The sequence below is a fragment of the Montipora foliosa genome, chromosome 3 (genome assembly GCF_036669935.1).
Source record: "Montipora foliosa isolate CH-2021 chromosome 3, ASM3666993v2, whole genome shotgun sequence".
NCBI classification, from domain to species: domain Eukaryota; kingdom Metazoa; phylum Cnidaria; class Anthozoa; order Scleractinia; family Acroporidae; genus Montipora; species Montipora foliosa.
In genome coordinates this window covers 28,571,717-28,599,216 of record NC_090871.1, presented here as the reverse complement: position 1 = coordinate 28,599,216, position 27,500 = coordinate 28,571,717, and the positions used below count along the sequence as shown (strand labels likewise).

Sequence of the window (27,500 nt, the reverse complement as noted above, 5' to 3'; positions counted from 1 at the left end):
GAAAAAAGAGTAATTGCACGATTTCTCGGAGGCCGTGGTCGTTCGAGTGCTGGCTTGGATGGAAAGTGCATCAGCAAAGTTGGCAGCGTACTGGGAGGTGAATTCACATGGAAAGCAACGCTAAGTGAAGCCTTCTTTGGGCCATTTCATCTTCACTTTGGGGCCGGATTGTCAACAGTTGCAAAGATCGATGGCAGAACCCTCGAGCTGAAGTTTGCTGGCTGCGGTTTCGAGTTTGGAAAAAAGATAGGATTCTCCCTGTTTGACAACGAGTTCTCACTTGATGCTGGTACGCTATTTGGAGGCCCCTTTGCATTACCTCCATTGCCTTCATCTCCTGCAAAGCCGGTGATAAACCAGTCGTAAACCCTTCGACCGCGCCCGGCGCGTTACAAGCGACCTAATGTCATTCAAGCCTAGTTATTACACTTGAACAAGAAAGAAAGATGGCGTGAGTCACAATTACCAATGACCATATTTTTGCTATATAAGTTGTTTATAAATTGATTTGTTATACATTCCCGATTTAGTACAAGTATTTTTGTGATATCAAAGTTGTTTCATTTAAGCGTAGTTTAGGGTCATTTGCACTTGACTGAACGAGAAAAAAAAGATTGTATGAGCCACAATTACCAATGACAATATTTTTGTTTATTTTTTTTATTATACATTGATTTGTATTTTCACGCAATGTGATACATTCCCGCTTTAGTGCAAGTATTTTTGTCTTGTGACATCAAAGTTGTGTGATTTAAGTGTAGAAAGAAAGATGACATGGGTCACAATTACAGAGCTCTCAAGTCTCAAAGTTTCCAAAGAGTGAGATGCTTGCTTGAGATCGCGCCAAAGGCGCAAGTGACAGTGTTTCTTGTGCCGGAGGTGTCCAAGAATTCTAGGGGGTGCTGGGACATGCTCCCCCGGAAAATCTTTGAAATTTTCACTTCTCAGATCGCTGGAAATGCATGGCCGAGTCCGCCATTTTGTTTTATTCATGCTGCTTGCTAAGAGCCACCATGTTATGATGGTCAGCCTGAGCTAACGTATCGGCCTATAATTCATATATTAACGGGTGAAAGTCCTGAAGAAACAAGAAAATTGGTCGCACACGAACAGATTGAACATTGTTCGAAGTTCAGTGCCAGTGAAGGAACGAAACCGGAAATCATGAGCACTTTTGAAAGCTTAAAAGGTAGAGTTACCTACGAGAAAAGTGCCAATGCGTGAGAAATGCTAGTGTTGGCACGAGAGTGTGAGATTGCATCGAAATGCGTAAGACTTGAGAGCTCTGCAATTACCTGACCATGTTTTTTGTTCCTATAAACCCTCTGTGTTGCACTTTCACGAATTGTTGTACAGTTCTGCTTTAGTACAAGTATTTTATCTTGTGGCATTAAAGCTGTTTGCAGGCAAATCTGACGGCTTTTTGATACTGTTCTCGGGACCCATCAACTATGTTAAAATTTGAAGAACAGAAAAGCAATGCAACGTCCTTCTACGCGAGTTTGTGATTCCAACAAACAGGGTACACCTGATAGTTCATGTGATGGACGATCGCACACACAATACCGCGAGAAAATTGGGTTCAATACCATCAAAGCTTTTTTTAAATAAAAGGCAAAATAACTATTGCTTTAGCGTTGTTGTGCAAAAATAAAATTCCATTCAGCTCATTCGTGCGTTTTACAGTTCACTGACGTTAGCCGAACACTGAAATGGCTTCCTACGAAATTGCGCAACAGTGTGCGTTTCTGGCCTTCTTAATAAAATAACATTTTTCCCTTTGTATTATAAACAAGTATTCGCAAGTTTCCTCGTAAATTTAAGGATTAATATCATTCGCGTTTTCAGCAGTCGCAGATCTGATGCAACCTCTGAAAATACGCTTGATATCAAAGTACTATCATCTTCTCGTGGCGGCTAAAAAGAAACCAGATTGCTTTCAATTTCGATCGGCATTTAGGGAAGCTACATGGCGCGCGCGCGCGGAGCACCGTAGTTAAGAAAATATGGTAACCCATCGATGGGAGAAATTTTGGTTTTATAGCTATGACGTCATCGACCGTCCGCTTTGTTCGTACGTCCGTCTGTACGTACGTCTATCCCTCCATGTATGCCAATGTGGTCAGTATCACGCTAGTTTACAGCATACATCTTTGATATTGGACATCCATGTTATGATCAATTGACACCTGTATCCGCTGACCAGTATCACCTGACCATATTGCGGGCTCAAGCTTACAGCTCACCGAGGTCAGCTTTTTTTTTTTTTAAGTTGATCGCTGACCAGATGCTGGTTTGCGATTGGATTGCAGGCTAACCTTAACCCTAACCCTAACCAAGATTAACTCACCTAAAAGTAAACGAGGCTTCATTTTTGCGCGCTTTCTGCGGCTCGACGCGGCTGCACGGCCATAGCACGTCAACTATAGTTCTCACACAGTCAACGCTTTTCGTGTTCAGGTGGAAAACGGTTTGGAAAATGTTTTCTTTGTACATTTTTCGCTGGTTCCAATCCAGTTTGACATATCATGATAGCTGTGGTCCACACTGGTAGCTACGCAGTTATTCAAGCATCGGAGGGATATAAATTTTAATTTGTTTAGAGCTGGTTTTTTACTCGTGGATATATCCACGAGTTTTGGTGAGGTTCTTTATGCAAATGTGTCACTCCTGCGTAACCGGAAGTTCGATCTAAAAGGCCAATCAGGATGGATAATCACAACGCAGCTTAGAAAGCTGTGACTTCCCGTTCGCGAGGTTGTGCACCAGTAACTGTTATCAGTCCTATAAGCGGACAACAGGGAACTACTGTGAATATTGGACATCTAGATGGAAGACACTATGTTTCAGCACTTCTGTTAGATTATTATAATGACATTATTTCAGGTTATGAAATCAGCGGTGTTACCAATGTCAACAATTATTCAGAGCCTGGTAATTGATTAATTAACGATGGCCAAAAATGATGTGAGTGTCAGTAATAATTTCTACAAAGCAGTGGTAAAAAAAAGCTTATTTGAGAGAATCTATCAAGTGGAAGAGACAAATCACTTGAAGAGTTCAGGGAAAAGAAAAACAATGCAAACTGCTAAAACTGATCTGAAAATATTGAAGCAGCAAAGGGAATAGAAAAAGAAAAGCAATCCAGAACATATCAGAGACCTAAACAGAAAAGCATAAAACCATTTAAGGAAAGCTATGCAGAGCTCAAGGCTAAACCAAACTGAAATTTGTCAAGGTCAAGACTCTATTAGACATTCCATGTCAAAAGTGATTCAGTCTTTTTCGTGATAAGATAACACATGGCCCTGAATATGTATGCACTTCCTGTGATCAATTATGGTTCAGATCATCTGTTTCTAAGTGTAACAGTATCGAATATAGTGATAAATATTGGCAAGGTTTGTTGGAGGAATGTATAACTGGCACAAAACGTTTTACTATTACTGAATGGATCTGCTCTACTTGCTAAACCTGATGACATTAACAATATGACCTGGCAATAAAAACCAGACCTTATTCAAAACTATCCTGTCATCTGTGCAACGAACTTTGAACACATGGTACAGCTCTTTATAGAGGATGTGTTAAAGAAAAATCTTATGCCTATTGGAGAAATGATATACTTATTTCACAGGGTTGAATTCCAGCAAAGGGGATTACCTCACATACATGCATTATTTTGGGTATCTATTTGCATATGAGAGCCCACCATGCTGTTACACAATTATCCAACTAGCAATGCTAATGCATAAAGAAAACTTCAGCCTGCCAATTTTAAACGCGGTAACTTTCATATCCACGAGTAACGACAGTGGCACTTTGATTTTCCTTTATTGCAATTTTTGGCATATCTTTAGACGCTCTGATAAGGTTGCATGATGCCTGGAGAACCTATGACTAGAACAGAAACGATAGGAGAGCGAAAAATAATGAAAACGACAAAACAGAATACCAGTAACAGCTCAAACTTGGTGGAAGAAGTTACTCCACAAACTCTTTCCTTGGGCACTAAACCGTTTGTTATTGTTACGGATGCGTTGTTTAAAGAGGATGCGTATTTTTAAAAAAGTGTTTTAATCGGGTTTTCCTTGTTCAGGAATTAAACTCGTTTTTTATTGTCAACTGGAATTAAATAACAATTATCTGTACTCTTTTGGACATAAAGAAAAAGTTGATTTGTTTGTTTGTTTTCTCGGTTTGCGCAACTGGTTTTCGATGTGCCTCGTCACTAGTGACAAGAAAATTTGCGCTTATGTTATAAACAAGTAATCGCAATGAGTTCTCATAAAATTAGGGGGAAATTTCATTAGCTTGTATTTTCAGACGTTTGTTTAAAGCACCTAAAGGTAATTTATAGTGTTGCAGCGGATCTTGTTTGCATTTCGTCCTTTCTTGGTTGCATTGCCGTATGTTGCCGATTCTAGTTCCAAGCCAACTTGCCGTGTACAGTAAATGATCTCGTTTTCAGAGATGAAGTGGAATAAAGTTCATCAACAAAACCCTTTTTTTGACCTTGAAATGACAAATTTTTTTCATGGTTTCTAATTTTAGTGTGATTCCTATTCGCTGGCTATTGACAGTTAACTCCGAAATAGCTTTTTAAAATAATATTTCCTCTTCCGTTCGCTCGCTGAGGGTGTGCTTGTTTTCTTTAAAACTCATGCGGTTCAATAAAATTCCTTGCCAAACTGGTGAATTCCAAAATAAATTTCACTCGAAAAACCGACATCGCACTCATCGCTTCGTGATTCATGCGATATCGGTTTTTAGCGTGAAATTTACCATGGATTTCACTAGTTAGGCAATGAATTTTTCTACAGAAGAAAGCAAAGAAAATGATTTAATTAAGCAGCAACCGGAAACATCAAAACGCAGACAATTCGAAACCTTTTATTTTCACTAACCCTACAGGTAGTAAGAATAAATAGCCACTGAGGGCGCTCGGCCTTTAGGCTTGGCTAAATCTATATTTTATTTTATTTTTTTCCTACTTGTTTGGTACATATTTAACAATTATTGGACGCGGTTGAGAAAAATATCGTGATTTGTCGGTGGCGAGCAGATCAATTATTTGCCGAAGCCGAAGGCTGAGGCAAATAACAGCCTCCTACAGAACGAGTATCAAACACTTGATTTCGTTTGTTTCGTTTGACACCATCATACAACCCCCATACCCCCTCCTCCCACCCCTTACATATTGGATGCAATATAAAGACAAAACAAAAGTTCCAATGAAAAGAGATCAGATGGCAGTCTTCAAATGAAAGGAAAAGGAAAAAGAAGCATACATGATCAGACGGTTTTAGTGGCTTGCCATACTCTTCCAACAAATTACGAAAAATTTAAGGTTTTTATTGTTTTCAATGTCGTTCCGATACGGGTGGTTGACATAATTGACTGAACGCAGGTGAGATGAAATAATTGCGACCTGATCGTCATCTCAGACAAAAGGCGAATTTGTATTTACTTGTGACGTTCTCGTAAACTCCACTTCGTCATCTTTCTTATTCAAGGTACCTTAAGCATAGTTAGTATGCCTTAAGTTAATTTGTTTGGACAAGATTTCGATTGAAATCAATTTAAATTTATTTGCAGCAGAATTTTCTCATCTGTAACGAATCGAGGAATCCTTTGGTGATTGGCCGCTAGGACGAAGAAGGTTAGAATTAAACAGAGTAACTTGCCTGGACATGACACTCGCCAGTGTAACATTGCATGACATAAAAGTCAAATGCTAAATAACCGAACAAATATTTGCACAATTAGGGCCACTTGCAAAAAGCGCAATGGATAAAATGTTAGGCTAGTTCATACTGAGGTCCAAGTACGCCATATAAGAAACTCGTTAATAGGTCAACTTGAGACTTACGGTACTTGAGGTCTTATCACCTTATCCTGTTTTGATCTGCTCAAGTACGCATTCGAGGTGGGGTGAAACTAGACTTGAGATAATACTTCGTTTCTTCTGAAGATACTCCGTTTCGGTTGCAAAGAAAGCTACTTTAACTAACATTCTTACGCATCCCTTGTATGAATCTGTCCGCTGTGATGGAGCAGATGTGGAAAGGAAGTAATTGCAAATGCTATTCCTCTGCCGTGATAAAGTTCACTGACTAAATTAAACGTAACTTCGATGAGACATATAGATACACACGTTAAAAGGAAAAACAATCTTTGTGTAAAAATTATGAGGTCTTATGAATGTATTGATGAATAAACTTTGTGTATAGTCTAATAAATTAACATCAAATCACAATTTCCGGACTTGCATAATTTGCATTTGATCTGCCTTTGTGCAAGAGTCACCTCTTGGTTCTTGGAAAGACTTAAGGGGACGGATTTGTCCTAGATTCCGATTAAAAAAGGAAAGTGTCTCAACTCTTTTGGTGCTTATTGTATGAACTAGAAAATGCAGCATTACACGTAGGTAAAAGACTGCGTGGCAATGTTAGAAGCATAAATGATTGTACTTTATACTGTTTTTAAATTAACACTAGCTGGAAGTAATTGACGATAATTAGGACGTAGTTACAGCCATTTTCTCTGTTTGACGATGACGTCACAGTAGCGCGCAAACCTAAGTAACACTAGTGGGATGGTTTTCCGGTGTAAAATCGATCCAGAAACATACGCATCCGTCTGTTTTGCAAAGGATTTTGAAAGGGATTGACGTCAAGGGACATAATGGAAAAATCAAGTGAAGCTATGATCTTCGCAGTTACGAACGCAATTTTTACAATTGCGTAGAGAAGCCTGAAAAATTCAGGACTTCAACGGGGTTTGAACCCGTGACCTCGCGATTCCGGTGCGACGCTCTAACCAAGGTCACGGTCACCAAGGTCGCGAGGTCACGGGTTCAAACCCCGTTGAAGTCCTGTCAGTGGCTTCATAGCTCAGTTGGTTAGAGCGTCGCACCGGAATCGCGAGGTCACGGGTTCAAACCCCGTTGAAGTCCTGAATTTTTCAGGCTTCTCTACGCAATTGTAAAAATTGCGTTCGTAACTGCGAAGATCATAGCTTCACTTGATTTCATATCCGCAGTTCATATATGATTCATTTCATATACCATTTCATCATAATGGAAAAAGCTAGGATATCTCGGGCCTCGATTTATCGAATTTTAAAGAGCATGGAGATCAAGCAAGCCATTTCAGAGCGTGTGACTGACGAGAAAAGTGATTCGTCGTCATCGAAAATTATCACCGAGAATACGCCGTCAACGTCTTCTACAAATTTCGAAATTAAGGCGAGAGGAAGATCAGTTTACTGTCAAGAGATTAATGAAGCAAGCAGGGCTGCATACATCCATTCAAAACTTTCGATGAGTTCTGTCAAACAGTGCAAACAACTACACAACATTTAGATAAGAAATTAATCGACAGAACCATCAATAGTATGAGCCATAGAATGGATTTAATCATTGCAAACAAGGAACAACCCACAAAGTTTGTTCTTAAAACGGACTACCGGACTTTGTCTTTGCAAAAATCATTCGAAATTTAGAGAATTTCCCGCAAAATCTGAATTCTGAGTTCGTGTTGTTGTCAATGTTGTTGTGTTTTCTCTCATGAAATTGGATTCGGATCGTCAATTCATGATCCTTTATGGCGTATGTCATACTCGATAATTTGTGTTTTATTGCTGAGGAACCTGACAAGACTGTCAGGACAGAAGAATAACAACAAAAATTGAAACAAGAAAATTAAACAAGAGAAACCCCGGTCCGGCGTTTTGGCTGCTACCACATCTGATACAAATTTAGCCCTAAATGATTTACATCGATTTTAAAACATATTCAGTTAATATGAAGACTAAAGGTTGACGTTGAAAACTTTGAAATCTCCACTGTTTGCGTCAGCGTTGGATTATATTTACAACCCTTGGTGGCCTCGCGTGGAGGTTTTAAATGTGATACAACTGCAGAAATTGTTTTTGTTTCTCGATGTGCTGTGCTACTTTTATAATGAGTAATAGATGACACTAGAGCTACCCCCGCTGTAATCAAGCTACATAGCATATTCAACTGAAAAGGTTTCTGTGTCGTGTATCCTAATAGGCGCATGTACGAAGGCCTGGGTTGCAACAAATGATGGGTTTGCTTTATGGGTTTGCCCTGTGGGACTCCTGTGGGACTAATTTTGTAAATGAATGCGTAAGTCAACCTTTGGTTGCAATGTTTTTCAAATAAACAACTATCTATCTATCTATCTATCTATCTATCTATCTATCTATCTATCTATCTATCTATCTATCTATGTCAATTGAGCCGTTCAGCTACAACTGACGGCTGAATTAATCATCTTTCAAGGCTTATGCTGAACGCTCCCATTTCATTTATCATCACATTGGTATTTCTTAATTATTGCTCCTACAGAAAATTGTCTCATAATTATCTATTATCATGAACAAACCAAATCATCCGAATAAATAAATCACAGTACGCGCACTATGACCAGGAATATAAAAGCCTAAGAAGAATACAACGTCAACGTGTAAGTTATTCCAGTAGCGTATGAGTATTAAGATTTTCTCACCTACTAGAGACAAACAACAGGAAACCCAGTAACAATTTCTGCCCTTATAGCACTACTAATTAATTTGGGTACTTTGGTGCTTTTAAGTCATCAGTACCTAGTAGTACTGATATATTCCGTGCGCACCTAATCCTGGCAACTTGATATTTCCAGAAAGCCACGTAAGTAGGTACAGGCCGATTTTGATATTCCTTCCTCTTCTTCCTGCTTTCAGCATCACTCGTGTCCATTAATTTCAGATGGATAACTAATTTCACAAAGTGTTCCTTTGGCCCTATATCTATACACCTAATTTCGAAATGGCCGCCATTTTAGTATTCTTTTGTTTGATTGCAAATTGGCGTTTTTGACCTCGCTTTCAAACGTAAATTTCAAAAGAATATTTCACTTTGAACGAAACCAAAAGGTCCGGTTTGCAATCAGACAAAAGAATACTAAAATAGCGGGAATTTTCGAATAAGGTATATTTTTGAATGTAAAGATAAACAGCTACCTCTACCCTAACCAAAATAGGGCACGTAACCTAACACCCATCTTATTGTTGAAAATAGATAGTAAATTCTGAGACTTAACTGAACACATCGCATTGGATATCAAAACAAGGCGTAAGAATGACAAACCGAGAATTCATTATATTTTTTTTGATAATACAATTTATTAAAAACAAGATCATTGGATAATGCATTCCAGAGTTTTGATTCCCTTACCCATCATGGTATATGAGCTATTATAACAGTAACTGTACGCAGCAGTCTTTTTATTTTTACTATGAGATGATTATAGCCAACTGGGTGCTACATGCCTCGTTTGCTATCTGACTGATGATCTCATATCCAACGCGCGCTCGTGGAATAATTGTTAAATATACATACACAAGCTATATCACTTTACTATTACAAATACGACAGTCACGTGCGGTCTACATTTGGGCTTCTCTCGGGATTTTTTCTCCAATCAAAATGGAACATAACTGAAAATGCTGTTAAAGAGCTATGTTAATGCAAACAAAAGGACGACCGAACTCGTTAAGGGCAACCTAGCCTGCGTAGCCAGCGGTTTTGTCCGAGGGAGGGCGGGAACAAAGCCTCGCGGCTTCGTCGTTCGATCGCTCGCTCGGATAAAACCGCCAGCAACACAGGCCAAGGGGAACCCGACTCAGAGGTTGGTTGCCCCTATCATCTCTGTCGTCAAAACCTTTCCCGTAATGCTAATATTCACCCGCCTCCAATATATGGAAAGCTTGGTGAATTTTGGAGCGTGAAGTGAGTTGCTAGCGATATCTACTAGGCTACACTACGGATTCATTTTCCGAAAGGAAATATATCTCAAGGTACTTGAGGTCTATCTGCGATGGTTTCATAATCTGGAACGTCGTGAAGAACAAATTCCCCTTCTTTCAAATCGGCTGGTCTGACGGCTTCCATGCTGTGTTGATACCCATACAGAAAGTATATGATGAAACCTGAAAAATATAATTATTGCGAAAAGGTTTGCACGAAAGATATCAGATGATATGATTCATTTATGTCTTTCGTGTATCAAATGTTTCGTATAAGGATCAGAATGGGCTTTCCCCGATTAAGGACAGTACCACCTCATACGAAGGAATTTTTCTCTGTTTAAGCACCACGAAGAAAATTAAGTAGATCTGATTTTAAATCCTCTCGTGATGTTTTCGGGGTCTATGTTTTGCGGATTGTCTTCCCTTACTTTGATTTCCTCCTTGACTTGGATCTTTCTTCTTTTCTACACAGGGATAACATCAATATTGATCTTTCGACTGAGTTCTCCAAGCAATTTGCGTATCGCGTTCGCAGCTTTCTGATCCTTGAAGGGCAGCACTATTCTGATTGGAGCTTCTTGCTTCTCAACCACCTGCTGCTGGGTGCGTGAATCCTCAGCGGACACTTTTGTATATGAATAAATTTTCGAATGGAGGACTGCACAAGCTTTTCAGGTCGAGTAAATGCCTCTTTGAGGCGTTCGCTGTCCTGATATCTTGCGTCCAAGTGGTTTTGGTAATTGTCTCATCGTTGTATGTGCCTTTGGTAACTTCATGATAGCGGTTTTCAATTGCGTGTCGTAAAACAAATACCAAAGTAATTACTTCGACCAATCACGGCAGGTGCAGTTAGCGCAATGAACCAATCCAAATTGGTGGCAATTCTATGTAACTTGCTCAAAGCAATTCCATGTAACTCACCAATCACTAAGCGTAACAATTGCAATCGCGTAATTACTTTGGGCAGTCATTTGAAAACGTCTCTAATGTTTCTTAATTACTTTAATTATCCCATTTTAGCTTTCGTGAAATTCGTAACGATTTTGTCATTTTAAGCTGGCTGGAACCAGTTTCACTACTTTTAAAAGACCTTTATTACAAGGGTTGTCACTACAACACTGTATCGCATAACAGCAATGTTATGGTACTCCAGTTATTGCTTAACAAAATGCGCCCACTAGTGTAACGGAATAGGTTACCAAGGCAACATGAAAAATCTCCAAAAACGGCATCCTATTCTACGATAAAAAATGGGGGTCACCCAGTTCATTTTTGAGATATAAGCAAGTAAAGACGAAAATATGGTGTTTTCCTTGGAGAGCTTTCATGTTGCCATGGTAATCTAATACGAGACAATAGTGGGCGCATTTTGTTAAGCACTAGTTTTTGTTTCCTATGGTACCATAAAATTGCTGTTACGTGATACGGTATAGTAGTTATAAACCTTCTGATAAGAAGGTCTCGTGAAAGCGATGAAAACTGGTTCCAGCCACTTTAATCTATTGGCAATATATTTATTCTTATCTTGTATTCTCTATCCCCAGTTTTGAAAATGACCACGGAGAAGTCGAAATGCTGTGACTTCTTATCACTATTTTTATCACAAAATCTCTTCCTAAGAAAGTTCTCATTAAAAACAAAGAAACAGTTTACTTTGCACATTTGATTGGAGTCTGTTAAGATTTACAAACATTGAAACAAATGGAGCTACCTTTAGCGTGGAGGCCGTCCTCTGTCGATATACATAAATAAATAAATAAATAAATAAATAAATACACACTTAATTGACCACTCCCTATAAGGGGTTTTCAGGGCCAATGAAACGCAATCACGACAGAACAGAACATTCAACAACAACTGTCAAGAATCCCAACTGGCTGGAGGCAAACCAGTTGGCTATTTATAAGTGCAGCGGAGAAGTTGAACCAGGAACTACCCGAAACAAATTCAACCAATGACCAGAGGGTGTCTTGAACCCGGGATCCTGTGACGATAGCCAAGGGGGACTCCCTTGGGGTAAACAACAGGAAAGAGAAAAGAAAGAAAAATGCCAAACCCCTTCCCTCGATCTCGCAACACGCTACTGTGAACTACCTAGTAATTAACAACAGTTTTATTAACGTATAAACAATAGGGGAAAAAAACCTGAAGAAAAAACGAATCATAAGGTAATCCTAAAATTAATTAATTCATGAGTAAATACGATCCTTGAATGCGTATGATTCCCTGAAGCTTAATTAAACATAGGTAATAGACGGGAATGGTTATGAAACCCGACAGCTTTCTTTGTTGTAGGTTGTAGTTCTCGTTTTTGGCCTTGACCGTGCACAAAACACAATAGTTGTTTACTCCGTACTGAGGAACTAACCAATAGAAACGTGTTGGTTACGTAATTCTTGCATTGTGTATGAGCTCAAAACAAAAGATTGTGCACGGTAGTGGACTTTCCAACCTAAATCTTGGCATCTTTGTTTGCTCCTTTGACATTTGCCGAGCTTCCAAACCATTCCCCTCTATTAATAAACTATGCCTCCTCCTACTCTCGTTCTGTCATTTCAGTTCATAAATTCCGCCATTAACAAAGGGATTTCGTCTTTGAAGTCTTGTCGCGGCCCCTGCTAATGGCTCTTAGCAGTGATACAGGAAAAATATCTTCTTCACCTTCAACCTTTCACCACTAACTTTTCTCTTAAAGTGGTACTACGACCAAAAAAAAATTTGGTTTTCCTTTGGATTTCAAAACTATGTTAACTAGACACTAACTCACCCAAGTTTTAAGTTCTGATTTTAAAAAGACACCTGTTTATTTTAGCTGGAATTTTCTTATTTATTGGTCCGCCATTACTAACTTTAAAATCTTGAGAGAGCTGGGTCGAGGAGAAAATGACGTCAAACACGCACTAGTTTAAGAATGCAATGCGTACGCGGCCTAATTAATGTGTACGCGGCCTAATTAATATGCAGCACGGAAGTCTCGGGCTTTCAGACTTTTCAACCCGTGTTCTGCATATATAATAAATTGCTTTTAGACGCTGAAATTTTAAGCTAGTGAGTAAATGACGTCATTTTCTCTAGATCCAACCCTCTGAGGTCCAATCGGCCAGTTTTGAACGTGAGTAATGGCGGACCATGAAATCCAAAACTTACACTCAAAATAAACAGCCTTTGGATAAAACTCAAAGCTCAAAATTTTGCCAGTTAGGTGTTAAGCGAACACGCTTTCAAAATCTGAAGAAAAAAAGGAAATGATTTTTTTATCATAGTACCACTTTAACGTTCCTTCTTCAACTCTTCTTCTTTCCAACTAGCCGCCGACGCCCACGTCTTTTACACATATATAGCTTCACTAGTTCATTCAAATTACAACAAACATTTTTACGTGACTACATAACTACACAAAAGGCAAGCGTTCTAACCACTGGGTCGCATTACCGAGCAGTGTTGTATAAAAAAATTCACAATCCCTATCCACTCCACCGTGAGTAAAGACATTTCCACCTGCTTTTGTACGTGGTGCACGCTGGGAAATTTACACGGCAAAAGTATACAAGCCGGGGGCGTTCCTGGCCAGTTTTTACCAGTTAGCCAGTTGCAAAAAAGAAAACGTTATTGTTGTTTAATCCGTATACGGAAAGACTTTGCGTTATTGTCATTATGGAGCTGATCACAAATTTTGAACTTCGTGCTATCTTTAACAATACTTTAAAGTTTCTAAAAAAAATTAAATTAAAAAATTTAAAGAACATTTTAAACTAGAGAGCAACACTCTGCAAGCTGTATCTGTAAAACTTGTTTGTTCTCCGACGCGTCACGTTTAGCTAAGGTAGACTTCTTCAGGAAGTTTCAAGCCATATCTGATGGCAAAAATGACGGCAACAAACACTAAAGTTTGACCGGATTTTCGAAAGGGAACAGGCGCAGTTGTGAAACATTAGGGCAAGGCGTGAGAAACAATGTTTGGCCCCAAAACATTGTTTCACACAAATAAAAATTTCCAGGCCTACAAAAGAATGGCACATTTATTTCCAATTCGTAATAAAACGTTGAAAAGAAAGGAGCAGGAGGCTGGGAAAGGTAGCTAATCGAGTAGTGGCTGAAAGTTTTAAAAACTCGAGAAAGGATAGCCTTAGTCAGCGACGTTGGGTTAATTTGGTTTGGTAGGTTTATTTTTTGTGTTTTTAGGACGCTAAGAACTTTTTAGTTCAAAAGGAATGCATGTTTTTGAATTCCAGAATTTTGAAGCAAGCAACCGTGGACAATCATCCTGTCGGTGTACGTTCGATCAGTGGTTTGATCTGATCGGCGTAATTACAAGTTGAGAAACTAAATATTTTGAGCAAGAGCCGATACAACGTAGATTTGATTGTAAATGCAAGTGGTAAACACCCCAGCACGGTCGCTCGCTGAATATTCACGTAAGATAGTCCGTCACACGAGGAAGCAAGTTATAATAATTTGAGCTTAATTTTCTTCTTTCTTTTCGACTGAGCTGAATAATAAATCTCTTATTGGCCGACATAGTGTGCACAATAATCTCTTGGTGTGTAGCATCGTGCGATGTTTTTACTTGCCTCTTGTATTTTGGCTAGCCCGTAGGGCGAGTCAAAATACAAGAGGCAAGTAAAAACATCCTACGATGCTACACACCACTGTTACACCCAACAATGTTACAGAGAGACTCGTAAAAATATCCCGCGATACTACACACTACAAGTACAGGGCATGGCGAACTAAAACGGGGGGACATTGGGGTTACCGAATACCGCATTTCCGCGCCAAAAATTGGCAAATACCGAAATACCGCGTTCAAAAACTGTTAAATATTTTACCGAAACCGGATTACCTTTGTTAAAACAAATCGCGCTTGCAAAGCGTGATCTTGCACCAAGGAGGAAGGTTAAAGAGTTTCCAATTTTCCCCTGGAGCGACCGGAAGTCTGATAATTCCCGTGACGTAATTTCTGCACCGAATACTAGGAACCAAACATACAAGAACCACTTTCCGTAGGATTTGATCATGCCGCAATTCCGAACTTTTCGGACGACAATTTCCGAAATACCGCGCTAAAAATTAACGAATCCCGCATTTCCGCACACCCCAATGTCCCCTCCTAAAATAATGCTTTCCTCCTCAAGCACACGCAGTAGTATTGCAAACAATAGTCCGTTAAAAATTAAAACTTCTCATTGACCCTGAATGTTTTCTTCCGAAGAAGTCCTACAATAAGCGCCAAAAGGGTTGTGACACTTACCCTTATAAGGAATCTCGGACAATTCCTTCCTCCAAAGTCTTTCCATCTAATCCCCCTCCCCCCCCCCCCCCTCCCCAAGAATGTTGCTTTCTTATCGCCAACGCTTCCCTTTTCCGTTACCAACATTGAAGGGGGGAGCCGGGGGAAGAACGGGGAGTGCAAGTGGAAAATGTAATGTTAAGGTGATTTTTCCCTAATTGTTGTCTTCCCAGTTCAGTGCCTCAACTATTTTTTGTCGCTTATTCCTTGACATAATTTCCGCATCGAATACTGGGAACTTTTCGGAAGACAATTTCGGAAATACCGCGCTAAAAATTAATGTATACCGAATTTCCGCAGACCCCAATGTCCCCTCCTAAAACATTGCTTTCCTCCTCAAGCACCTGCAGTAGTATTGCAAACAATCGTCTGTTAAAACTTAAAATTTCTCATTGACCCTGAATGTTTTCTTCCGAAGAAGTAATTTTTCCTTATAATTGATTGAAAAGAAAACCTGTTTTTCGATATTACATATTGAACGAAACAATAACACGCTTGACCTTTCAAATAGTTTTATCTAACTTTTTCCGCGCTTCGAAAAATTTCAAGATCTATAAAAAATAATACCATTAAGCTAACTGTTTTGGTATTTAGCCCAAGGAGCATGCTTTCTGCACAAGAAATCGTGAAATCACGCCACAAAAATACAAAATCCCTAAGTGACAAAATAATCCGTGATCTCCAGTTCGTATGTGCAGTAAACAATAGGTGGCGCCGAGAATTGTGCCAGCCTACAGATGGGTTGTAGCTTTTCGGTCTTCATACTTCCTACTCTTACATGTTTTACGGAAAGAAGGCCCCGTTGCCTTCTATGGCATGTTCTCTAACTTAAGGGAAGAATTTTAATTCTCCATTTGATGTACAGACAATGATTAACTTTCAAGTCCGATGACTTAGATCCAAACCATGAATACGCGACTGCTATCCCTTTTCATTTTACAGAGAAACAATACAGGTGTGATGTCCTTAATTTACGAGGCTGCGAACTAGAAATCATCCCTTGTTTGTGGTTCTATGTTACCGTATAATTGAGATAAATTGTACACGTTGTGTAGGATGAGACACTTAATACAGTGCCGGGCTCATTTCAAGTGAAATTAAATCTACTGACTTACACATCTTTTCGTAAAATGAGTATTAATGCTCGATTATGTAAAACAAAATTGGTTAAGGTAGTACAAAAGCTGTTGAAGACAAGAGGCAAACAGAGGTCAAGGGCAACACGAAGGCTCCCTTTCAGACTTCTACTGTGGGCGCGTTAATACGGCAGCAGTGGGTGTCACTGCAATCCCTTTGCATGCACAACTTGTCCCCAGTCTTACTGTCATTCTTTTTACTGACAACATATGTGAACTTCGGAGCGGGAACGTGCTGGGATTCGAACCCGGAACGGCTAGATGAGCGATATCTACTACACTACGCTCAGTTAAAGATTTACTGAAAGAAATATATCACACCAAGTACTCACCTATTGCCATCCAAATTCCAAAGCGTGCAAAAGTCATCCATTGAAGATTTGCCATCAATAAGACATCAATGAAGATGGAAAGAGCAGGAATGTAAGGGACTCCAGGGACCATGAATGAAAAGGTATCCTTATTCTGGGGCTGGAGTTGGAGAACAACAAGTGAAACAATGATTGTTCCGCCAAACATGCAAAGAAGAAAAATTGCCCACCAGTCTGGTTTAAGAACGTATTGAAAAGCGACGGAAAGGACAACTACAAGTCCGATAATTCCAACAACCAGCGAAAACACCGACAATTTGATGCAAAATTCCCACATTTGCTTCGTCTTGTGTTTTGCAGCTTTGTCATCATCAGCCAGCTTTCTTTCCCTGTATGTTGTTGATTGATGAGTTTCTTTGAAAACTTGGAAATTTTCATCATAGCTATCTGCATTTACACCGATGTTTTCAAGCCATTTTCGGGTTCTTGCTTTTGTTTCACTCGCCCCATGTTCATCAACGCGTTGAACTCCAGGTTGATATCGGCTCACAAGGACACATATAGACACCATTGCATAGGCTAACAAGATTCCGATGGAAAGAACCTCCACCTACCAAAAACAATTGCAAATAATAATAATAATAATAATAATAATAATAATAATAATAATAATAACAATAATAATAATAATAATAATAATAATGTGAATCTGAAAGACGTTCTCTGGTTAAAAATTGGTTAAAAATTATAAGCTTTCGGCTATCTATCTATAGCCTTTAACGAATGAAATATAAGAAGCACGAATCAAAATATATACGAAAAGGGGTGTAAAAATTCGATGCGGGTGAGAACTAAAATATGAATAAGAATGATCTAGAAAAAATTACAATAAAATAGAGTATTGTCTCGGTAACGGTTTAGAATTATTGTCCGCGTTAACAGTTTTAGCGGTATGCCAGGATTCCAAGGTTTTTCTAACACGGTAGTTGCCTTTGTCAATCACGCATGCATTATTAAAGGGTCAAACATTGCCAGCCATGCATGGAAGAATGACCACTCTATTGACTTTAATAATGCATGCGTGATTGACAAAGGCAACTACCGTGTTAGAAAAACCTTGGAATCCTGGCATACCGCTAAAACTGTTAACGCGGACAATAATTCTAAACCGTTACCGAGACAATACTCTATTTTATTGTAATTTTTTCTAGATCATTCTTATTCATATTTTAGTTCTCACCCGCATCGAATTTTTACACCCCTTTTCGTATATATTTTGATTCGTGCTTCTTATATTTCATTCGTTAAAGGCTATAGATAGATAGCCGAAAGCTTATAATTTTTAACCAATTTTTAACCAGAGAACGTCTTTCAGATTCACAACATGTCTCATCCTGGTTACGGTGCAATTTTAAAAATAATAATAATAATAATAAGTTACCAATTTGAGAGCGTAAAAAATACATGATAGTGCAACGAGAACGGGATCATCTTTGATTTATATAGGGAAATAGCCGTGTTCCACGTGCATCACGCGTTTTAGTACATTTCGTTTCCGTAGTCCCCAACTTAAGTGTACTGACCAAGTTAAAATGCTCCGAATCCTAAGATTCCTTTCCTTGTAAACAAATAAACTAGTTTTCCAGAGTACAGCCGTGAAAGAACTTTTGGAGTTAAATCCTACGATTTTTTTTTAACTTCTCTAAATCCCGCCAAGAATTAAAGACCCCATATTGGTGCATTCACGACAATCTCGGAGAATGGAATGACGTTTAATTCAAGAACTTCTTTATCATCGGCACACAGTTTGAAAAAACACGCTCGAAGTGAGGGAAACTATCGAGCCTTCTGAATTGACAATAAAACAACTTGTGACACTGTTTTGAGAAAGTTTCACATTGTAGAATTAATTCAAATGAATTCGCATTCCGATGAAAAGCAACAAATTGCTTCAATTGATGTCATAGTTCTGGGTAGCCTTAGTTTTCTCTAAAATGTACTTTAAACGAATATTTAGATGCCTAGAGATATTCACAGAAAGTCACAAACGAATATCCAGACAGTGCAAGTTTATTTACAGGAAGAAATTGTGGGTTGGGTGCGCAACAACGTACGCACACATGACTTGATTGTTCATTCCCCATTTTTCAATCAAATTCGCCAGGACCAATCCAGGTACAGCACACTTTAAAGTAAATTACATGAAATACTTACAACAGCGCGCTATTCAATTGATAAGATGAAGAGGCAAAGCTGTTTAAGCGAAAGAACGGCTCAGATATGGTGGCAAATTTCAGGAGAAAAAAAGACAAACAATGCAAACTTCGTAAAAGAATTTCTAACATCAATGCGCAGGTGGCTGGCCTAGTCATTGCTCTTCTAAAAGTGACACTATAACGACGTAGTGTATTTTAAATGCTTACTATCTACCTTGAGATATGCTGGGAAAATGATCTGTGTGCTCCCTGCCCTTAAATGTTTTGCATGAATGCTTATTTGCTGAAGCATGTGAATTGGACAACAAGAGGGTAGCAATTTATGTATAGCAGTTAAAAAGAGAAAGACAGCAACTTACCATCTGTTTAATGTCAAAAACGAGGGCCAGTGCTGCACTTATAACCCCTGCATAAATAGTTGCTCTTGTCGGTGAGTGAGTCTTTTCATTCACATGAGAAAGCCATGTAAACAATAAACCATCGAGTGACATCGCGTGCAAGATTCGCGAAGACGAGAACAGGACCGAAACCAAAGCGCTAATAGTCGCACATATTCCTCCAAACGCGATTATGTATTCTGCCGCTGGAAAGTTCCCGACATGTGAAAAGGCTTCTGCCATTGGTGCGAAAGAAGCGAGATCTTCGTAAGGCAACACAAGTGTTAACACCGCTGTTACGCCAAAATATGCAATTGCACAAATAGTTATGGTGATAACTGATGAAAGTGGGACATTTCTTTCAGGGTCGACGGCTTCCTCAGCAGCCGATGCGATGACATCAAATCCAACCAGTGCAAAGGAAACAATTGCAGCCCCACGCAAAACTCCTTTAACGCCATAAGGTGCAAAATTTCTTGTCCAGTTATTCACATCGACAAAACAGAGTCCATAAATTACTATATAGCAAATAACAAGAGCATTTCCAATTGTCACAGTTTTCTGCACATTTAAAATAAGGCGGATCCCAAAACACATCAGGATAGTTACGGCAACCACGATAGCGGCCGCTAGGAAGTCTGGGAACTGCGCTATTCCTGCTTGATTCCAGGTTGCTATATCATGCATGAAGAATCGGTAAATTTCTTCTTGGAATATGGTGTTAATGTATTCACTACATGCACGCGCCAGGCAGGCGCCAACAAGTATGTATTCCAATACCAGTGTCCAACCTACAATAAAGGCCCATATTTCACCCAGTGTAACATACGTGTAGACGTAGGCTGACCCTTCTTTAGGGATACGACAACCTAACTCAGCGTAGCAGAAAACACTAAGTAACGCTGCAAACGATGCTAGAAGAAAGGACAGTACGATTGCAGGTCCAGCTATTTCGCGCGCCAGTTCACCAACAACAACGTACAGGCCTGCACCTAGGAGGGCCCCAGTTCCAAGAGAGGTTAGATCAAAGAACGTTAAACATCTTCTTAGTGGAGAATCTATCAACCAGTCTTCCAGTTGCTTCCTGCGAGTTAAGTTCTGCCATAATCTAAGGCAGGCCATTCAGTTCGATAGGAGGGTCAACGCCCGTGTTTCTACCTATGAAGTAGTAAAAGTCAAAGCATAGAATTCTTAAATTTCAAAGACTATCCTTCTTATATTGTACTTGCTAGGACGAAAAGAAAAAGAAAGACAACTTCTTTGCTAGTAGACTTAAGGCAACTGACATAAACCGCAATGTCACGAATTGGATCATCATCGGACTTCTGAATTCCAGGAAACAGAGAGCTGTGGTAGGTTTTATTATGAGTCTATTTAAGCAATAGAGGACGTTTTCCGTGTTTCCATGTATAGTCTCATCTAAACACGAGGGGGAGTTGGGAGAATTCAAGACAGTTATGCAAACCCGCTCATATTTCCTACCAGCCAATCAAAATTTGCATCTGACAATACACAACCAATCAAAATTTGTGTGATGTCACAGCTGTGTTTCCATACTCTCATCTAAACACAGCTATTGACCAATGAGAGTGCGGGTACTATCCTAATTATTTTACAAAAGGGACTTAATATGGTCTGGCACCAAGGTATATTTCTAATATGTTACGTATTTGCACTGGCTTATTGCGCTCCCCCTCCTCCAATAGGTTGTTACAAGTTCCTAATTTTAGGTTGAAAACGTGTGGGGATCGCAGGGGTTCTGTTGCAGGGCCTACATTGTGAAATAAGATACCTTTAGCTATAAGGCAAGCTAGTTCGATTGTTTCTTTAACGAGACAGTTAAAGACGTATTTATTTCGCCGTATTTATTTGAGTCGTCAATATTAATTAGTTTTTAAGTTTTTCTTTGGGTATATGATGAAGTTATATATTTGTGAAATACCTATTTATTCTGAAGATGCTGTTTTAATTAGTTTGGATTTAGTGATTGTAAAGCGCTTATAACTGCTATTAATATAAGCGCTGTATAAATAAATTGTATTTATTTATATTTATTTATGAAGAAAAACGGAGTTTGTGGATATCAGCTGGGCCGTTACTTAGAGAACAGTCCTGGGCCTTGATGGTTGATAGCATTCAATTAGCAGACTCTTGATAAGGAACCTCTTGGTGAACTTTGCCGTCAACACTGTATGAAGTCAATAAGATGAAATTTTTGCCACGAGCAATAGAATGACCCTAAGCCATGAACGCAAGAAATATTGTTGCTTATAGTTCACCACTAAATTTTCTCCGAATCTTATTGGTTTAAATTGATCACGTGACGCGATAGTGTTCGTCCGCGGAGAGACACTATCAGCCCATAGTGCCCGTCCGAGGAAAATACCCGGATGGATAGTAGTCGTCCGCTGAAAATACCTCTGTAAACAAGCGGCCTTATGGAAAATAAACAACCGAAATTGTATTAAGAGGGTTTTTGTTTTCTTTTTCAAATTTTACATTGGCTGAAACGGCTTTCGTCTAATAAAGTTGAAAATAATTCAACATGATTTTTGAGCTGGCGCGCGGAAGAAAATTTAGTAGTGAACAATAAAGACAATAGTTGCCCCTTGGAAATTTGATGTTCTTAAAACTAACACATTTGCCCTCGAAGCTTCGCTTCTCGGGCAAATATTTGTTTTAAGAACATCAAATTTCCGCGGGGCAACTATAAGGCGATAGTTCCTCGACAGAAACACTCTATTGTTTAAATAGTAACCACCAACCGTGATCCACCACTGGTATCTGGCATTGAACTCACTTACTCAATGTTTGGCATGGATAATATCCCTCTGCATGCTTTGACGTTTGCACAGATTCTCTACCCTTAAAAGCCAATGTAGTTACTAAAACAAGGAATGACCTAAAATGATCGAAAATGAGCTACAACGGTATCTAAATTAAAAAACCTAAAATGATCTAAAACCGACAAAATGATGGTAGCTCATTTTAGGTCCCTTTAGATACCGTTGTAGTTCATTTACGTCATTTTAGGTGATTTTAGATACTGTTTTAGGTCATTTTAGATCATTCTAGGTCATTTTAGATACCGTTGTAGGTCATTTTCGATGATTTTAGGTCATTTTAGGTCATTTAAGATCATTCTAGATCATTTCAGGTTATTCCTTGTTTTAGTAACTACGAAAAGTACGTTTACCCGGCACCATTTAAATATTTTAAAAATTCCTTTGTTTATACGAACTATTCATGAGAGGAATAATTTGACCAAAGAAATTTCTGAGATGAAAACACTTTTTTTAGAATAGACTCAGACATTTTATGAGCGTTTTATGTGAACATTAAGGATGGTGCCTACTAATTCAAAAGTATTTTTGCCCCGGTTTATGATTATGCGCCAAATTTTAGATCTTAACAAGTGTTATTGAAATCCAAAAAGAAAATTTGGGGCAACCTCGCATTTTTCAAGATGAATAATATTTGTAAAAAGCTTTAAAATACAAAGAAATTTCTGTCGTTCTTTCTCAAATTGAAACTTAATTATGTCTCAAAAATGCATGGTTACCCCCAATTTTCTTTTTGGATACCAGGAGTACTTACTAAGATCTACTTTCTCCGGATAGTTTTAAACCGCGCAAAAACATCACTGTATTGGTAAGCATCACCGATAGGAACCCCGAGTATCTCGAGATGCGCAATAACAATATTAGGCACCGTCCTTAAGCTACTTCGTATTTTATAATAAACGTAAACGACTGGTTATGAAAACTTAAAAGCTTCAAAAGTGAGAACAATGTTTTCTCAATCAAGGCTGAATTGACCGTGACCCTGCACAATTTGCACGGGATCGCAAATTAGTTGTGCATATTAATTTAATCGAAAGATTTGATTGGTTATCTTCTCGAAAAAAGTGTGCTTTGTGCACCGTCAAGGCCAAAATAAAGACAAAAACATGAAACAAAAAGACTTTTATAACCGTCTCCATGCATTAACTATGATGTAAATTAATGTTTAAATTAATTTTAGGAGACAAACTAGAAAGGAATAACTTTTTTTGTCTCCTTTTCACTATTCAGTTGAATTATGAGTTTTTTTCATGAGGATTTTTAAAGGCTTTTGATAAGAAAAAGAAAGTGGGAGAGGTCAGACCCAAATTTGGCGAAAATTGGTGATCGTTTTAGAACCAGAAGTCAGTTTACCCATAGTTAATCGAGGTACTGGTTATGAAACCTTAGAACCTTCAGAAGCGAGAACAATGTTATTGCAATCGATGTTGAATTGACCGTGACCTTCCACAATCTTTTGTTTTCGCTTCGCACGGGTTTGGAAATTAGTTAATCGAAGGATTTGATTGGTTATCTTCTCGAAAAAAGGTGTGTTTTGTGCAGGGTAAAGGCCAAAATACGGACAAAAACATGAAACAAAGGAACTTGTCGAGTTTCATAACCATCTCCATGCATTAACTATGGTTTACCTTAAATGCAAGACGTCATGCGTAACACGAAGAAATGGAATTGTCACATAGCGCCCCGAAGGGACCATTTGCATTTGCCATTTTCCCTGCGATCGACCGCGCCTGTTGCTACTCGGTGGTGTTAGCAAATCGTTATCGTTTCTTTTTTTATCTACAAAAAATTCCCGTATTCGGAGGGTCGAACTGGATTTTCCCCTTCTGTAATTCATATCAGAGAGAATATGGTGGTCAGGAAGCACGCAAAAGGGAAATGTTAAAATCGCGTGCATTTAGTACGTTCTTCATAACCCAGTGCACATGCACTTCACACCCTGAAGGAGGGGGGTACTTGCATTTTAAGTACATTCTCATTTGAGCGTTTCATTCATCTTCAATTGTGCCCTAATACAAATAACTGGATATTCTCAAAGCGTGGCTGCCTTGGAGTCGGAACGAACTCAAAGAACAAATGTGCTTGCAGACAGAGTAAAAAAAAGTGTTCTGGCAAACAACGGCTGGTAACGCATCGATTTCCCTGGGGTTTAGGCAAAAGTTAGAAAAAATTCCGGGCACTACTGAAACCAATTAGATTGTAGGGTTTTCGGAATTTGTGTCCACTCTCGCACCTAGGATATTTTTTTTGTAAACGTATCACATTGAGACTATGATCCATTTGTTGTGCTACAGGAGATAACGCCATTAAGGGTTTGCAAGGGGGATTATGTCTTGGGGAATGTGCAAAGAAATTTTCGCCGCTCATGCGTGCCCTTAAAATTTGTAATTTACTGAGACTCTCACTGTTCGTTTCCGTTCAAGAAAGAGTTCAAAACGGTAACACGTCCTAACCATTACAAGAATACACTTGTTACTGTCACTTAACAGATAAAGTGAAGAAATTCTTATGTCGTCAAGGTAAACGGCCGCTGCAGAAAAATAATCCCCTATTCAGATTAGAGGTAGAAATAACGTTAGCAATAGCATTGAATCAAACCGGTATCTTACCTTTTAAACGAGTTTTTTTTTTAAGAACTGGATGCTGAACTATTGAACTCCAAACCTCAGTATAAATGATTTTTTCCAACTGATTTCGGACAACAATTTGGATAACGAGTATTCAAACTCATTGTAGCATCAATGTGTGCTATTCCAAACATCATATGTAAATATATTTTGACCAATTTTCCACGTTTGACTGACTTAAATTGCAATGAAGCAATTCACTGTCATCCATCCTTGAATAGCTTTGTGAGAAGAGAGATCAGGTAAATATGATATTTTTCATTATTCTTTACCATTCGTGTTTGTGTAAAACTTGCGGTAACTGGAGTTTTATAAGGTTTCCAGAGACGGCAAAATAAGCGTATTCGCTTCCATTCATAAAGCAAATAGCCTGATTTGCAGCCGGTCTCGTTCACTCAGAAGTCCTTCAAGCTATTCCACCCAGGTTGACCACTTGTTGGCGGAAGAAGACCACAACATCCCCTACAACCCCCAGGCGGGTCGTGGGTTCACATTCCATTTGCAGCTTGGGTTTTTTCCGAGTTTTCAATGGATGCCATTTCAACGGCATATATATAATTTCCTTCTACCTTGAGATTTTTTGAAGGATGGAAACTTAAGGTATGATTCATGCCCTAAGGCTAGCAGCGAGTGTTACATGTCACGGCGAGCAATTCTCTAGTGATCGGTTAATCTAACTAGTGAGATAGAGTTCTTTCTAGCTTCTTTCTTCGTATTCTAGTATCGATAACCATTTCAGTTTACTATTATATGACTGCTTTGATACTTTTCTACGGTTCGTAATTTCTACCCAACAGATAGCGGGAAAGGGCCTTTAGTTGCAGTTTATGCTAATGAATACACTCGGCTGAATAAAGCTTTCCGCGGGATCTCACATTGTTGGTTTTATATTCTTCCACAACAAAGTGGTAATGCGTGGCAACAAAGAATCTAACCTTGAGCTAAATAAATATTTCTCTGTAATCAAGTAAATAGATCTTTAAAAATGGATTACATTCTTGTAGATATACACAAACTAAGCGTAAGAAAATTCGTAAGATAAATGTCGTTCTGTAGGTGTACAAGCTAATTAAGACAGTAATGAAACTCAACTCAATTCAAGACAATTCAGTTCCATTCGACAGCATTGGAGCATGATGGTTGAAAAGATCATAGTAGTGTCATACGGTATTTTCCTTTCGCACCAAGTTTACGCTGCAGTCCCCACTTTGACACTATTAATTTAACTTAAGTATTACATTACATCTTTTTCAATTTAGAAGAAAAATGAAGGTAGGTACCACTGAATATGGATGTTGTGGTCACCCTCATGCAAATTGTTAGAAGAACGAATGACATCACATTAGCTGCTTTTTGCAAGTCATTGGCGCCCTGTTTATTTCTTTCATCTCTCAGTAAATTAAGTCATTTTATTTTCACGGACAGTTGATCTGACACTCTCAACAGCTGAAAAACTCTTTGAAACGTAGTACAAATTCAAGGCGAGGATGGTTGAAGGCCACACAAACAATAGAATTTCGACAGCTAAAATGCACCATATCATTGCAAGAGTAGCAATTAGCCGTGGAAGAAAATGACAGGTTAAGGTGAAAGAGACGGGATCCTATTAAAGTTAATCCTTGTTTGTCTTCCACATGTAAGGAGCTCCATGTCGTTGACTAGAAAGGCAGCCGTCAGTCGACGAATGGAACAGTTTCTTCGCGCAGTCCAAGTAGGGCAGCACTAAAATCAGGAATCCCGAATCCGGAATTATTTTATTAAAGTTAAACTAATACTCAATAAAACATAAATTTTTTTGGTATTATGCTGAATTCCTACCCGTAAATTGTTAAGGAAGAGACGGAGTTCTCGGTCTATCAGCCAATGGGAACCAGTGGCTAACGTTAAGTTCAGGTTTCTTGTGCATCTTGATTGACATCAAGTCATCCATTATAATAAATTGAAGTCGACCCAGTCTCTATGGAGACATCAAGTAAATTGATGATTATAATTTAGAAATGTGTTTATCATTCTACATGGTTAGGAGTCCATAATTAGGAGCCTTCCCCTCCCTCCCCTCCCCCTTTACTTCTCGGATTGGGCGTTTTGACAGACCTATAACCTCGGACAAAATTGTTGAAACATTTTGCAATAGATTGTTTTCACATGACGTCACGGCGGCCATGTTGATGTTCAAAACAAAGAAATGGCAGCCATGATGGTGAACCAAACTAATGCTCAGGGAATTGAACTCTATTTTTACGCAAATACATTATTTTGTTTCAGTAATCCAATATGGCTGCTGGTCGCGTGCACGTGAGTGAAAACGCTCTCTACCTTGCCCTCCCAAGAGTGGGCTTAGAAACTCGCGTGCAAACAACATTGTGAGGGGAGGGTAAGCCGCGAAAACTTCAGATCTTTATATTCGGGTACTGTTCCGCCTGACAATTTATTGTTGCAAACTGTAGTTACTTTTAGAAACACTTTCCCGAGAAAAAGCGTTTCCCTGGTTACAGTTAGCTAACCAGTTCTGTAGATTACGATTCCCGTCTGTCTGCCATGTTTCAGCTAGAGCTAACTTATGCTAAATGAACAGGACTGAGCGCTGTTTCCCGGGAAAGTGTTTCAGAAAATAACTAGGTCTGTCAAAACGCCCGATCAAGAATTCACATTCGGAAGAAGGCTCCTACTGATATCATCCTCGCATGGTTGAGATTGCGTAAAAGTAATGCTTGAAATTTACTTTAAAACTTGTGCAAGGCAAGTTATGAATTTGGTCGCGTCAGATTGAATAAAATTGAAGTTTCTCGTATTTTTGTCTCGCATTCTTCTCGTGTTTTGACTTAATTTTGACCCCTCTGACTTTTTGTTACGTAAAAAACGAATAGATGTCAGTTTTTCA

General features: G+C 38.9%; 2 protein-coding genes and 1 long non-coding RNA gene across 3 annotated transcripts in view; 1 reads left to right on the top strand and 2 right to left on the bottom strand.

Annotated features, from left to right (window-relative positions):
• Positions 1-1,411, top strand: part of LOC137994705 (uncharacterized) — a 3,504-nt gene extending 2,093 nt beyond the window's left edge. Inside the window, exon 2 of the long non-coding RNA XR_011122172.1 lies at positions 1-1,411. This exon is cut by the window's left edge and continues 217 nt beyond it. This is a non-coding gene — a long non-coding RNA (uncharacterized lncRNA).
• Positions 1,412-8,996: 7,585 nt separating this feature from the next.
• Positions 8,997-24,739, bottom strand: LOC137997243 (cationic amino acid transporter 2-like). The gene is made up of 4 exons (XM_068843117.1): positions 24,602-24,739; positions 19,132-20,307; positions 16,578-17,166; positions 8,997-9,999 (listed from the first exon to the last, which is right to left on the bottom strand). The coding sequence occupies exons 2-4, from the start codon at positions 20,269-20,271 to the stop codon at positions 9,863-9,865; spliced, it is 1,866 nt and encodes a 621-aa protein (XP_068699218.1). The 5' UTR covers positions 20,272-20,307; positions 24,602-24,739; the 3' UTR covers positions 8,997-9,862.
• LOC137997245 (lysophospholipid acyltransferase 5-like) overlaps positions 20,658-27,500 on the bottom strand; it is a 288,814-nt gene continuing 281,971 nt past the window's right edge. Inside the window, exon 18 of the transcript XR_011122432.1 lies at positions 20,658-20,713. The gene's annotated coding sequence lies outside the window, so the exon portion shown is untranslated. The remainder of the gene's footprint in view (positions 20,714-27,500) is intronic.

Excerpts from the sequence above, each read along its gene's own strand:
- LOC137997243 (XM_068843117.1), bottom strand. The coding sequence starts at position 20,271 with ATGGCCTGCCTTAGATTATGGCAGAACTTAACTCGCAGGAAGCAACTG. Across the intron at positions 17,167-19,131 it reads TTTTTGACATTAAACAGATG|GTGGAGGTTCTTTCCATCGG; the intron begins GTAAGTTGCTGT and ends TGTTTTTGGTAG. Across the intron at positions 10,000-16,577 it reads TGGAATTTGGATGGCAATAG|GTTTCATCATATACTTTCTG; the intron begins GTGAGTACTTGG and ends TATATTTTTCAG.